General features: G+C 43.5%; 1 protein-coding gene across 10 annotated transcripts in view; it reads right to left on the reverse strand.

The window, feature by feature from the left end:
• Positions 1-14,925, reverse strand: part of Chd4 (chromodomain helicase DNA binding protein 4) — a 36,788-nt gene that overhangs the window by 13,939 nt on the left and 7,924 nt on the right. For all 10 annotated transcript variants that reach the window (XM_075982744.1, XM_075982746.1, XM_075982750.1 and 7 more), the window contains exons 11-25: positions 12,017-12,220; positions 11,693-11,898; positions 11,250-11,381; positions 11,076-11,172; positions 9,713-9,904; positions 8,583-8,783; positions 8,254-8,391; positions 7,875-7,996; positions 7,575-7,748; positions 7,118-7,259; positions 6,895-7,026; positions 6,675-6,792; positions 3,036-3,160; positions 2,489-2,726; positions 1,600-1,775 (exon numbers count right to left, since the gene is read on the reverse strand). In XM_075982744.1, coding sequence (XP_075838859.1) covers positions 1,600-1,775; positions 2,489-2,726; positions 3,036-3,160; positions 6,675-6,792; positions 6,895-7,026; positions 7,118-7,259; positions 7,575-7,748; positions 7,875-7,996; positions 8,254-8,391; positions 8,583-8,783; positions 9,713-9,904; positions 11,076-11,172; positions 11,250-11,381; positions 11,693-11,898; positions 12,017-12,220 — 2,397 coding nt within the window. The remainder of the gene's footprint in view (positions 1-1,599; positions 1,776-2,488; positions 2,727-3,035; positions 3,161-6,674; positions 6,793-6,894; positions 7,027-7,117; positions 7,260-7,574; positions 7,749-7,874; positions 7,997-8,253; positions 8,392-8,582; positions 8,784-9,712; positions 9,905-11,075; positions 11,173-11,249; positions 11,382-11,692; positions 11,899-12,016; positions 12,221-14,925) is intronic.

Raw genomic sequence — 14,925 nt, forward strand, 5'->3', positions numbered from 1 at the left:
GAAGCAATATCCCAAGAACAAGCTGGAAAGAAAGCACAGTGCGCAGTGCTTTTTCACGAGGGCAGAGGTCATAGTCAACCCCAGCACCACATGAACAGGACACAGCAGTTGCACACCTGGCACAGGTCCATCATCCCAGCACTTAGAAGGTAGAGGCAGGAGGATCCGAAGCTCAAGATCATCCTTGACTACAGGATGAGTTCCAGGATAGCCTGAGATATATGGGACCCTGTGGTTAACATGTGTAATCTTACATTTGGGAGGCTAAGGTAAAAAGGCCATGAGTTTAAGACCAGGCTGCGCTACACAGGGAGATCCTGTCTCGAAAAAAACATAGCCAAAGTAAAACTGGGAAGCAGTGGCACACACCTTTAATCCCAGCACTTGGAAGGCAGAGGCAGTTGGATCTCTCTAAGTTTGAGGCTAGCCTGGTCTACAGAGTTCCAGGAAAGGCTCCAAGAATAGCCAGGGCTGTTTGTTGCAGAGAAAGCCTGTCTCAAGGGTGGGAGGGTGAACAACCCAAAACTAACATATCAGGCAGAACTGATCTTAGTTCTACAAAACTCACTAAAAAAAAAAAAAAAGCCCACAATAATCCTGCTAATCAAGATCTGATAGACAGGGGTAGGGCTATGAGTCAGATGGACAGAAAGCTAGCCTAGTATGCAAGAAGCTTTGGGTTCAATCTCCATCACCACACACACAAGGCCTGGTGGCCCATGCATGGAGGCAGGTTATTTTCAGTACATAGGAAGGTCAGGCCAGTCAGGATACCCAAGACCCTGCCTCTAAGATAAAACAAACAACACATACACAAAATATTAATAATAATAATAAAAATTCTGCTAGATAATCAGACATGATATGGTAGCCAGCACATGCTTATAATGCCAGCTCCTGGGAGGTAGATGCAGGAGGATCAGGAATTCAAAATCAGTTTAAGCTATAGAGTTCAAAGTCAGTCTAGGTTTCAGCTAAAATAACACCCAAGCCTGTAACCGTAGCAACTGGGAGGTGTATGGAGGAGGAACAAACAGCAAGACTTTGTTTAAAAAACAAAGGAGAAAAACGCTATACTACCAGAATGCAGCAAGAGCGTTATTCTGATGAGAAAGCATGGTAAAGACATCAAAAACCCATGCCAACTTAACCCTGAGCCAAGTGGTTTAAAGAGAACCAGCAAAGAAATCAACATTTTAAAATTACTTAAAGGATGAAATATATTACAAAAACTCCACACATTCTCTTTTGGGAGTTTTTACTTCTTAGTGTAAGACCAAGGAGGAAAAAGGAAAAACAAAAAGAATTCTTACTTTGAGAAAACAGCTACCTAATAAAGTATGTATCTCATCTGCTTTTTCCAAGGTAGCATTCCAAGATTTATGTGGAGAATTAATAAGCTACATAAAAGTAAGACTCTAGGAGAGCACATAATGGCTATGTGAAATCCGACTGTGGAGCTCCCGACAGTCAAGGCGAAGATGATAATGGAAACTGAGCAGGTGACATTCTTTTCTGTTATTTCAAGTACCATCCTGATCTCAATTCCAATTTTTAGACCAATAACCAAGAACAGCATTGCCTTGGACTCATACTCACCCCCATTTCTTCTTCCCGTACCACATACTGGGCCACTTTAAATGAACTCAAATATTCATTCATGCCCTGCAATTCTGTGTCTTCGGTCTCATCCTGGTTGCGATCCAGCAGTCGTTCAATGGCCTTGTCATCATAATGGATAACACTGCTATCTTCTCCCTCTTTGTTGTCTCCTCCTATGAAGAACCAGGGGGCCACAACCCTAAAGTCAATTCAGGTGCTGCAGAAGAAAAACAGCTCCTAGCCAGGCTGTGGTGGTGTACGCCTTTAATCCCAACATTCGGGAGGCAGAGGCAAGCAGATCTCTGTGAATTCAAGGCCAGCCTGGTCTACAAAGTGAGTTCCAGGACACGCTCCAAAGCTACAAAAAGAAACCCTATTTTGAAAAACCAAAGAAAAAAGGAAGGAAGGAAAAGAGAGAGAAAAGAAAAACCAGTTCCCTGTGGCACGATTAATAAAAAACCAGACACAGAAATTGGGGTTCAACCTGAAGACCAGAAAAGTAAAACAGTCAAACACTGGCTCTTACCTCTACTTCAGTCTGAAATGGCGATCCTGCCTTCATGGTTCTCAGAATAAGACTGAGACTGAGAACTGTCTCCTCCCGTTTTGCAATCCTCTCTAATTCTGGAATTAAGGGCATGCACCACTACCGCCTGGTTTCTATGGCAAATAAGTGTGGCTACTGGGATTAAAGGTGTATGTCATTGCTACCTGTAAAACTGGCCAGTGTAGCTGTTTTACTTTTCTGATCCTCAGGCAAACTTTAGTTATTATAATACAAATGAAATGCTACTACAGTTCCCATGGGACCCTTGCTATCAAAAATACTTCTCTACCCTCTAGGAAGCCAAGTTCCACTTAAAATTTAAGATCCTGATCAACTCACCTCCGTCTGTCGCTTCATCCTTGAATAGTTCCTCAGTGCCAAATTTGAGGATGTCATCAAGCTCCTGTTTGGACATTGAGCCAGTCTTGGAGCCTAGCCCAGGCCGCACCACTAAATGTGTCAGCATCATCTTCTTCTTTGCCACCTGCGTAATGCGCTCCTCCACTGAAGCACGAGTCACAAAGCGGTAGATCATCACCTTCTTATTTTGCCCAATACGGTGGGCTCTACTAAAGGCCTGGATTTGATCAAACAAAATCAGCAATCTTATGTCCTACCGTCTTTCACAGAAATCAGAGACGATACTAGTCAGAAGCTGAAGCTAGTCTTCACATAACATTTCTTTCTGCACCTCTCCCTCCAGATACCACCTCTCATTACATCACCCAAAAGAGGACTATAACTAATCCCAATTCTCAGATGACATTCGAAAAAAAAAAAAGAAAATAAGAAAAAAGTCAAAGTCAAGTATTAAATTTTAAATAACAGAACATTTCCTGGAGGGCAGGTAGGGGCTGCTGGGACCTCCTAGAGTTTCTCTACTCACCTGAATGTCATTATGGGGGTTCCAGTCAGAATCATATATGATAACTGTGTCAGCAGTGGCCAGATTGATCCCAAGGCCTCCAGCTCGAGTGGAGAGCAAGAAGCAGAACTGTTGAGCACCCGGTGCTAAGAAACAGAAAACACTATGAGTTCTCTCCTGAATTACAACAAATAAGTAGAGAAGGAAGGTAAGAAACAGCCTTTAAAAAACACCAAACGATTGTCATAAACAAGGTACCCTGAAGGATACTGAAATCAGCATCAAAATCTATAGTCAAAATGACATTAGCATAAAAAATATCTGCTGTAATTTATTTATAATCAGCTGGAAAGGAGTAACACCATACAATAGGGCTCACACAGGAGATTTACTGGAAGAGGAGTGAGAAGAGACAGAGAGGAGGCAGAGAAGGGAACAAAGAAGAAATAACTGACCAGAAATTCAAGCACTAATATCATAAAGGAAGGGGTAGGGGATGAAAAGTCAGTTAAGAAGTTTCCTATCTAACCATGGTGTAAAGAGTAGGATCTAGGGGCTGGAGAGATGGCTCAGTGGTTAAGAGCACTGGCTGCTCTTCCAGAGGTCCTGAGTTCAATTCCCAGCAACCACATGGTGGCACACAACCATCTATAATGAGATCTGGTGACCTCTTCTGGTCTGTAGGCATACATGCAGACAGAATACTGTATATATAATAAATAAATCTTTAAAAAAAAAAAGAGTAGGATCTACCCTTGGATCTCAGTGTGCACCTGGGACTGGATCCTCAAACAGAAAAAGAACATTAAGAGAAAAACTGGTGACACTCAGGATCTATAGTTCTTTGACAGTATGACTCAATATTAACTTCCTACAACAGTCACATAAATTCTTTGATTTTTGTTTTGTTGAGTTTTTGGGGTTTTTTCATTTGTTTTTTTGAGACAGAGTCTCATGTAGATCAGACTGGTCTTGAACTCTCTAGACAGCTGAGGATAACTGAACTTCCTGTTTTCACCTGCCTCTGCTTCCCAACCATACTTTAAGTAGTGCTGGGAATGGAATCCAGGGCCTCATGAAGGTTGGGCAAACATTCTAACAATTGAGTTACATCCCCAAACAGCCCCTCCCACCTCTGTTTTGTGTGCATTTGTGTGCCAGTATATGTGAGTGTACTCTTCAGCACCTACATGGAGGTCAGAGGACAAAGCTAGTCTTCCCCTTCCACTATGTGACTCCTAGACATAGAAACTCAGGTAAACAAGCTTGGCACCTTTACCTACTGAATCATCTCACTGGCCTTTTATAAAAGTATTTTTAAATTACACTTATTTTGTATATATACATGCATGTGCACATATGTATAGTCAGAGGACATCTTGCAGAAGTTGGTTATTTCTACCCATGTGGGTACCAGGATAGAAATCAGAGAGACATGCTTGGTAGCAAGTACCTTCGCCTGCTAGCCATCTCACTGGCCCTTTTCCCCCACTTCTAGACAGGGCTTATATACTACATGTAGCCCAGATATCCTTGAATTATTTTTAAATATTTTTACTATTATTTATTTATTTATTTATGTACTTGTTTGTTTACTTTTGGTTTTTGAGACAAGGTTTCTCTGTAGCTTTGCAGCCTGTCCTAGAACTAGCACTCGTAGACCAGGTTGGCCTCAAACTGCCAGTCCAGATCTGCCTGTCTCTGCCTCCTGAGTACTAAAGGATTAGTACTGAGGATTAAAGGGTGCACCACCATTGCCCAGCTATTTTTTTATATGCATGTTTTCCCTTTGTATGTCTGTGTACAGCATATGTGCACTGCCTGGAGAAACCACAAAAGGATGCTGAATGCCCCGAAACTGGAGTTAGAGAGTTGTGAGCTGCCACACGGGTGCTGAGAAATCAAACCCAGGTCTTCTGGAAGAACAGCCAATGCTCTTTATCAAGTGCTGAGATTACATGCATATGCCACCAAGCACTGGAAGTTGTTATTATTAAGAGCAGCAGGTTAATTCTGTATTGTTTTACAACTTTTAAGTCTAAAATATTTTACATAACCAGGACAGCCAAAGACCCTGTCTCAAAAAATAAAAAAGTTTGGGGAAGGGGTAGTTGCATCTACTGAGATAGAGAAGTCTACCACATATTTGAGCTTCAACAAATCTGACCCTTGGGGCTAGAGATAAAGAGCACTCTCGGCTCTCACAGAGGACCTAGGTTCAGTTCTTATCAGGTAGCTCATAACTCCAGACACCTCTTCAGGCACCTGTACATACATGCTACATATACAGACAAGTAGGTACATAAACATATACATAAATAAAAATAAATTGAAAAATAAAACTAATCTATCCCTTCTTTCAGTCTTGGGATATAATTAATAGAGAAAAGACTCCAAGGGGAAGGTAAGAAAATAGAGCTAATCCAATTCTTTCTTCAAAAGCTTTCCTCCTCCATATCAATTGACCAAGACCCAAAAGAACTACTGAGAAAACAGGTGCACAAGAATAAGCTGGCTTCACAGTTAAGAGAACTGGCTGTTCTCCCAGAGGATCTGGGTTCAATCCCAGCATCCACATGGCAGTTCACAAACAGCTATAACTCCAGTTCAAGGGGATCCAATGCCTTCTTCTGGCCTCTACAGGTACTACATACCTGTGGTACACAGACACACATGCAGATAAAACACCCACACACAAAATAAAATCTTAAAAAACAAACCAGTGGGGGGCCAGTGAGATGGCTCAGCAGGCAAAGATGCTTTGATATCTGTGTTCAATTCCAAGGACCCATATGGTAGAAGGGGAGAACCAATTCCTGTAAGTTTTCCTGTACTCCCACATCTGTGCCATGGTACACAAGTGTGCAGACGCAGTTGTAAGCGCACATGAATGCATGTACACATTACAGAAAATAAAGTGATCACTCCAGAGATACAAGAAAAATGACTGAGACTGGACGGGTACATGCCTTTAATCCTAGCACTTAGTTAAAGGCAGTTTCATCTCTGCATTTGAGTCCAGCCTGGTCTACAGAGTTTCAGACCAGCAAAGGATACACAGTAAGACTCTGTTGCTCTTACAGAGAGAGGACTTGGGTTCAATTCCCAGCACCGAGATGGTAGCTCACAACTGTCTGTAACTTTAGTATCTAGGCACACACATGGTGTACATACTTACATGCAGGCAAAACACTCACACACAAAAAGTAATCTCTGTTGTTTTTGGGGAGGTTCTGAGAGAAAGGATTTCGACATAATCTACCTGTTTTGAAACTCACTATGTAAACCACCTGGCCTGGTACTCAAGAGATCTGCCTCCCGGGTGCTGGAATTAAAGGCATGTGCCACCACCACCCAGCAAACATATATGGTGGCACATGCCTTTATTCCCAGCACTTGGGAGGCAGAGGCAGGCAGATCTCTGTGAGGTCAAGGCCAGCCTGGTCTACAAGAGCTAGTTTCAGGACAGGCTCCAAAGCTACAGAGAAACCCTGTCTCAAAAAGCCAAAAAAGAAAGAAAGAAAGAAAGAAAGAAAGAAAGAAAGAAAGAAAGAAAGAAAGAAAGAAAGAAAGAAAGAAGTTAGCAAGAAAGAAAGAAGGGAGGCGAAGAAAAAGAAGAAAAGAAAATGATTGCTTGGAAATAAGCCATTCCTCTCATACCATTGAAGCGATCAATAGCCTCCTGACGCATATTCCCAGTGATCCCACCATCAATGCGTTCATATTTATAACCTTCATGTTCTAAAAAATCCTCTAGCAAGTCCAACATCTTGGTCATCTGTAAAAGGAACAGCTGAATTAATTATAGAGCTGGTAGGTGATAATCCCTCTTCTCAGTCACTAGGGCTGTCCCACCACTGTCTCTGCACTTCCCACATACCTGGGAAAAGATGAGTACACGATGCCCTCCCTCCTTAAGGTTCTTAAGCATCTTCTGTAGCAGCAACAATTTCCCAGACGCTCTGATTAGGGCACTACCATCATACATGCCATTAGGCATCTTAGGGGCTTCCTGATGACAGAAGCAAAGGAAAGTATATTGAAAGAAAGCTCACAAGGAGGAGTTAGCAATCGAGGGAAAACAAAGAGGTGGTTCATCTTACCATTGCCGCCACAGGGAAGAGGTAAGGGTGGTTGCAGCACTTCTTAAGATCCATTACCACATTCAGTAAGGAAACCTGGTTGCCACCACCTCGAGCATTAAGTGCTTCAAAATTCCGCGTGAGAATATACTTGTAGTACTTTCTATATGAACAAGACGCAAGGACAGGTTGGACTCAAGGCTTTAAATGACTGCTGCAACCCAACAGCCTGAGCTCATCTTTCGGCACTCCTCCCTGTGGGGCTAAGTAACAAGCACTAGCCACACCATTATCATGTTAGACACAGGAAGGTATAACTAAGAACTACAAATGCCAGCTCCCAGGAATCAGGTTTCTTCAGGCCCTGCTTGCTCCTGTCATCAGATGCCTAGAGGTTACATGGGAGAAACCCTTGGCAAAATGGCAGTGTCTAACTGGATTACAAGACTGAATTTGGGCTTCCACACTTCACACTCACTTCTGCATAGGGCTCAGCTCCACGCGCACAATCAGTTCTGTCTTGGATGGCATATTCTTGAATACATCAGCTTTGAGCCGCCGCAACATGTGAGGCCCCAGCATGTCATGTAGTTTTTTAATCTGGTCCTCTTTAGCAATGTCAGCAAACTCCTCCAAGAAGCCTTCCAAATTGCTTCAGAAAAAGAAAAAAAATAGAGTTATCGGTGAGAGAGAAACGAAGAAATGAAAATAATAGAGGAGATGGGCACCAAGAAGAATTGAGGCAGAACCATGGACTGACTATGATAAACACACTTACTGGAATCTCTCAGGGGTGAGAAAGTTGAGCAGATGAAACAATTCCTCCAGATTGTTTTGTAATGGAGTCCCAGTTAGCAACAGCTTGTGCTGTAGTGAGTAACCATTCAAAACTCGGAAGAACTGGTGAAGAGAGATGAAATCAAGAAATCAGGGTACCAATATACCTCGACAAAATCCCAAGCTGTCTTACTGTTTGGTGAAATGAGTCTCTCAGCCCACGGCCAGCCACAATCTTAAAGGCCTGGCCACAGAAGTGCTACCACAGGTAAGGAAGGAAACAAAGTCCATTTTTCCTTTCTTCTTTACTTAGGTTTTGTTCAAAGAGATGATGCTCCCAAAGACTAAATCTGGAGACTATCACCTCCCTACCTACTTACCTTAGATTGATTATTCTTCAGACGATGGGCTTCATCCACAATGAGGCAGGCCCAATCAATAGAACCTAAGATGGCCATATCAATGGTGATCAATTCATAGGAGGTCAGTAAAACATGAAATTTCACAGATGCTTCTTTCTGCAAAAGATGAGTTGGTTATTCATTACTGTCCACTCCTCCAGTGTCAGCACATCCAGGGACAGGTGAGCTTTCCCTGGTCCCAGAGCTATTGTTTTTTGCCTTACCCAGAGATCAGGTGAGGCAGCAAACTAAGCCCAAAGCACTGAATCCCTCTCACACACTACCCTCTTCCTCCCCCACTGAAATACCTTCATTCGGGAGGCCTTCTTGCCACCACGAATGGCATTGTCTTCAAAGGAAAACTCATTCTCCCTGATGATAGCACGGCTGTCCTTGTCACCCACATAGGTTACCACGTACATATCAGGAGCCCACATCTCAAACTCTCGCTCCCAGTTGATGATGGTAGAAAGAGGAGCACTAACTAAGAAGGGGCCTTTGGAATGACCCTAGGAGGAAGAAAGCAGGCAGAATCAGAACTAAGAGAACCATCATCTTAAACCCCAGACTCACATCTCTCCCTGACCCTCAGTCAAACTGAGGCCTGACACCTGCACCACTGCCCCCACCCATCATTCTCATTACAAAAGATATCTGATCCTCTTTCCAAAAAGCAACGGCTCACCTTGACCTTTAAAGTCACACTCTTCCACCAAGACTTTCCCTACCACTAAGTCCAAACACAATTCTGTTTACCTCAAAACGCATGCATTCCCCATTCCCCAGGACAGCAGATATACTAAGTCTACCATGGCTCCATTCCCATAATATTTCCGCCGTAGGATCTAGAGAGATGGTTCACTGGTTAAGAATACTGGCTGCTCTTGCAGAGGACCCCTGTTCAGATCCCAGGACCCATATGATGGCTCACAGTCTGTAACTCCAGCTTTAAGAGATCTGACAATCCTCTTCTGGCCTCCACAGGCACTGCACACAGGTGGTGTACAGACATGAATGAGTGAAATGAAATTCATGCCCTGGCAATGCTGAACTTGTCCATATTGGGTTTCATGGTCTAAGTTGATAAGGGCGACTGACCAGGTCTCTTCCTCAAGAGGGCACCAGATCTCATTACAGATGGTTGTAAGCCATCATGTTGTTGCTGGGAATTGAACTCAGGACCTTTGGAAGAGCAGGCAGTGCTCTTAACTGCTGAGCCATCTCTCCAGCACAGATATACTAAAGGTACAACACCCACGCAAATAAAATTTTTTTAAAAAATGTTAAGGAAAAATTTTCCATTGCAGACCTATATCTTCTTATCCCTGAGCAGTGTTCAAAGTCAGACTCCCTTCTTCCCTTCCTCTCCTCAAAGTATAAGAAAAGAATACAGCCACAAAATCCCCACACTAAAAACTAACATCTCTGCTGTCCTCACCTCCTTGTAGAGGGAGTAGAGAAAGACTGCTGTCTGCACAGTCTTCCCAAGGCCCATCTCATCAGCCAAGATGGTATCAGTGCCCTGAGCCCATGAGAAGCGGAGCCAGTTTAAGCCTTCCATTTGGTAGGGGTGCAGGGTTCCACCTGTGGCATCCAGGTACTCCGGCTGTCGTTCATACTTCACTGTTGGCTGCAGGACGAGAAAGAAGACAAGAGCTGGTAAAGAATTCCCTTTTTCCCATAAGACAGCAGCTACTTCCTCCTTTACATGGCCTCACTAGATATTTTTTCCCCAAGAGCTAAAAGAAAACAACAGCAACAAAAACCCTTAATGAAGCCAGGCATGGTAGCACCTGCCTGTATTCTAGTACTTCAGAGGCTGAGACATAAGAACTGGGTTCAAGCCAAATGGTGGTGGCGCACGCCTTTAAATCCCAGCACTCAGAAGGCAGAGGTAGGCGGATCTCTGTGAGTTGAAGGCCAGCCTGGTCTACCAGAGCTAGTTCCAGGACAAGCTCCAAAGCTACAGAGAAACCCTGTCTCAAAAAAAAAAAAAAAAAGAGGACTGAGTTCAATATGAAAAGCAGGGCTGGAGATATGGTGAGCAGTTAAGAGCACTGGTTGCTCCTCCAAGACCCAGGTTCAACTCCCAGCACTCACATGGCAGCTCACAACTGTAATTCCAAGATCTGACACCCTCACACAGACTTACATGCAGGCCAAACACCAATACTATTAAAAGAATAAATTATTAAAAAATACTAGTAACAAAAACTCACTACCCATACACTAATTCCATTAGATCTGCCAGATAAGGAGGTGTGATGGCTGTACACTTCAGCAATCAAAGAACTTGGGAGGTGGAAACAGGAAGATCAGGAGTTCAAGGCCAGCCTCAGCTATAAGAGACCCTGCCTTTCTCAAATAAATAAACCCTTAGCCGGCAGATGGTGGCGCACGCCTTTAATCCCAGCGCTTGGGAGGAAGAAACAGGTGGATCTCTGTGAGTTCGAGACCAGCCTGGTCTACAGAGCTAATTCCAGGACAGTCTCCAAAGCCATAGAGAAACCCTGTCTCGAAAAACAAAATAAATAAATAAATAAATAAATAAATAAACCCTTGTGTATAAGATCACTCCCTAGATAATATTTGCCCTCACACACAATATCCCTTTTGTGGGTTTTTTTTTCTGATAGTGAAGAAAGAAATCCCAGCGTATTCTGGTTTATAGACCTGTGCAGAGGCAGGATATTAAGCCTCTAGAACACCAGAGCTAGAGCCATCTGCAGACCATGAGACTATAGCTGGCAAGACTTCTGCCACCCAACAAATGATGCCCTTCCTCTTCCACCCCAACTCACATCAACAGTTGGAGTCTCCGGAGGCCTCTCCAGTTTCCGAAGCTTTACCTTCTTGAGCTTCTTTCCCGGCCGTCCTTCCTCACCCCTCATTAACTCCCTGGGAATGAGAACATACCACAGCTGCCTAGGGGTCCTTGCAGGAGAGCAGCTCTACTCTTCTCTCCAATCACCTACCTGTGATTCCAGTAGCTCTGCTTGAACAGGTCATAGTCCTGTATCTCCACATCCTCACTCTCCCAAGATGCCTGGTCATAGGGTAAGTCTCGCCACTTGATTAAGTAGTGAACATGGCCCTTCTTGTCCACACTACAAGGTCAATAAAGAAAAACTCCTCAGAGCCAGAAAGCAACTTTCCTCACCTCTTCAGTCAGCTCTTAAAACGCTGGCAAAATCATTCTAAATGTGCAGAATCTACAGGTCCTCAGAGCCTCAATGATATCTGTCTTTGTACCACTAATCTCTAATTTATACTCTCCCTATAGGCCAAATTCCAGGACTCAGTCACTGAATTATAGAATGTCTCCTGAGCTTAAGTCAGGGGCAATGTCCACTCTTAACCCCGTTAGTAAGAGCCACTCCTCCATGGGCACACTACCTCCGTGGAGCCAAAGTAGTACCTGTGGTTGAGGATTCGGTGGATCATCATCCATTCCGGTTTTATTCCATAGCGATAGAAGCGCTCTTCCATTTCTGCAAACTTAGGGTCCTTGTTCTTTCGCTTTCGGCTCTTTTCTTCATCTCCACCAAAGTCCCCAGAAGGTGGCTCATCCATATCATTCTTCCGCTGATAGTTTCGGAACATCACCTGACAGTGCAGCTCCAGCTGGGAACAGAAAGAGAAAGTAAACCATCCTGCATCTCTATCTAGTCTCCTATTAAAAGGCTGTTTTCTCACTACTTCTGCAGTGTCACCCCACATGGACAGCCTGTCCCAGGCTTACCTGCAATTCTGATACCCAGGAACAGTGCCAGTAAGACATGCCTTGCCATTTCACAAAGAACTGCCTCTCTGGCCGCCCCTCCAAAGGTTTGGGAGAGGGAGTATTAGGATCAGCATCTGGAGGCCGAGGCACTGGAGTGGGAGATGGTGGCTGGCCCCACTTCCAAATTAGGATCTTCTGCACTTTGCCCTTAAGAGCTGGACACTGAAAAAGAGACCACTTTATCTCACTTTAAAACCACAGAGAGATGTATGAAATTTCCCAAGAATTAATAAACATTAATGTTTATGGGTGGATGGGTAAGAGCACTTGCTGCACAAGCAAGAGAACATGAGTTCAAATGGCCAGCATTTGGAGAGATTAAACTTGCTGGTCTTCCAGAGGAACCAGATTTGATTCCCAGCATTCACGTGTGGCTAACAATCACTTCAGTTCCAGGGGATCTGACGCCCTCTTCTGTCACATGGCATACACACACACACACACACACACACACAGCGAAACGCCCATCATAAACAAGTCACCAGCACCCACATTGACAGCCATACATAGTCATGCACTCCAGTACCAGGGGAGCAGAAACAGGAAGGATCCCAGGAGCTTGGTGGCTGCCAGCTAGGCTTATCAAGATTCTTTTCAAAGGAATAAGTGGAATAATAGAGTAGAACACTGCAGCTCTCCTGACAGGCAGAGGCCTGGATCCCTACACACACACACACACACACACACACACTGACTTTTTTTTTCTTTTCAGATAATTCTTAACTGTAGAGCCCTAGCTGGCCTCAAATTCAATATATAGACCAGACTGACCTTAAACTCAGAGTTCTGACTGTCTCTGCTAGAATTAAAAGATTGTACCATTACACCCAGAAAATAAAAATTAAAAACTATAGGGAGTCTGGTGACCTAAGTCCTTTATACCAGCACTGGGAAGGCAGAGGTAGGTAGATCTCTGTTCATTGAAGATCAGTCTATCTGTTTTACAGTGGGCTTCAGGTCAGCCACGGCTATAAAGTGGGACCCTAACAGAAAAAACTTTCTAAATAATTAAAAACAAATTAACAGTCAATCCCACAACTTTAATCTTGTCATTAAGTCATTAAGACCTCATGTCAAATAAACTCTAAACCCATGACCCTCCCTAGGTAAAAAACTCTAGAATTTTCTCTCCCTTTCTGGATATCACAGAGCCTTAAAAATAAACAAACAAACAAACAAATAAATAATAAAAAGCCAAGGGCCTGGTGGTGGCAGCTTATGCCTTTAACCGGAGCACTTGAGGGGAAGAGGCAGGCCAATTTTTAAATTCGAGGCCAGCCTGGTCTACAGAATGAGTTCCAGGATAGCCAGAGCTGTTACAAAGAGAAACCCTGTCTCAAAAAAACAAAAACAAAAAAACCCAAAACCAAACAAACAAACAAACAAAAAGGCCAAGAAACCATACTTTAAACAATAACCCAGAATAGCTGGGCAGAGAAAAGTCACAGAACTAGAGTCAAGCAATTCCCCATCTTAAGCAACCTAAATGCAGTAAATGGGCTCTCGAAAAGTCTATGTCATCAAGAATTGAGGTAAGACATTAGGACTGAAATGAAGCTGGGCATAGTAATCTGAGCTTTACTCCTGATACTCAGGAAGATGAGGTAGGACAGTATGAGTTCAAGGCCAGCTTGGGATACGTAATGAGGTCCTTGTCTCAAAAATAAAAGTTTAATGCAGCACTTGTGTACCAGAGCCAAGTTATGGGGCCAAACTAGGCTCTCATCAACAGAAGAATGAAGAAAATGTAGCATCATTTATACAATGCCATTCTTTTAGCTATAAAGAATAAAGTTATGTCATTTACAGGAAAATGGGTAAAAATGGCAATCATATAGTCAAATTAAGTCAGTCTTAGAAAAACAAGTTTTCGCCGGGCGGTGGTGGTGCACACCTTTAATCCCAGCACTCAGGAGGCAGAGGCAGGCGGATCTCTGTGAGTTGAAGGCCAGCCTGGTCTACCAGAGCTAGTTCCAGGACAGGCTCCAAAGCTACAGAGAAACCCTGTCTCGAAAAACCAAAAAAAAAGAAAGAAAGAAAGACAAGTAAGTTTTCTCTAATCTTTGAATCCTAAACTTAGAGGTACATAAAATCCTGTATGTACAGAGGACACAACAGTAGACACAATCCTATTAAAGAGGAACAAAGGACTGAGGGGTGGGAAGGGGAAGAAACTTCAGTGCAGCAGGCAGGCAAGGGGCAGTGGCAGGCAGATCTGAGTTCAAGGCCAGCCAAGTCTCCATAGTTAAGTTCCAGGACAGGCAAGACATATAAAAACCCCTTCTCAAAACAACAATAAACAAAACAGGGTCCTGCAAGAGTATCAGTGCTCTTTATCATTCTCTCCAGCTCCCAAAATTAAAGTTTTTAAAGACAGGATCCTGTGTAGGGTTCATACCTATCATCCAGCACTCAGGAGACACCACGAATCCAAGGCCAGCTTGAGCTACACATAGTGAGTTCAAGGCCAGCTTGGACTACATCACTTCAAAATACCACCAAAACAAAACAAAAAAACAGGAATGATTACTCTAAACAAACTAGAACAGTACTTCATCCTGCTTCAGAGGACTATCAACCAAGACACTATCTCTTCTCTTCAGTTAATTTCACAGGAAATGGGGTCCCAAGACTAACTGAGAAAAGAAATTCCTGCCTCAGCTAGAAAATGTGTAGCAGGGGCTGGAGAGATGGCTCAGCGGTTAAGAGCATTGCCTGTTCTTCCAGAGGTCCTGAGTTCAATTCCCAGCAACCACATGGTGGCTCACAACCATCTGTAGTGAGGTGAGGTCTGGTGCCCTCTTCCAGCCTGCCGGCATACATGCAAACAGAATATTGTATACATAATAAAGAGATAAATATTTAAA

This window comes from Microtus pennsylvanicus, chromosome 8 (assembly GCF_037038515.1).
Source record: "Microtus pennsylvanicus isolate mMicPen1 chromosome 8, mMicPen1.hap1, whole genome shotgun sequence".
Taxonomy (NCBI): Eukaryota; Metazoa; Chordata; class Mammalia; order Rodentia; family Cricetidae; genus Microtus; species Microtus pennsylvanicus.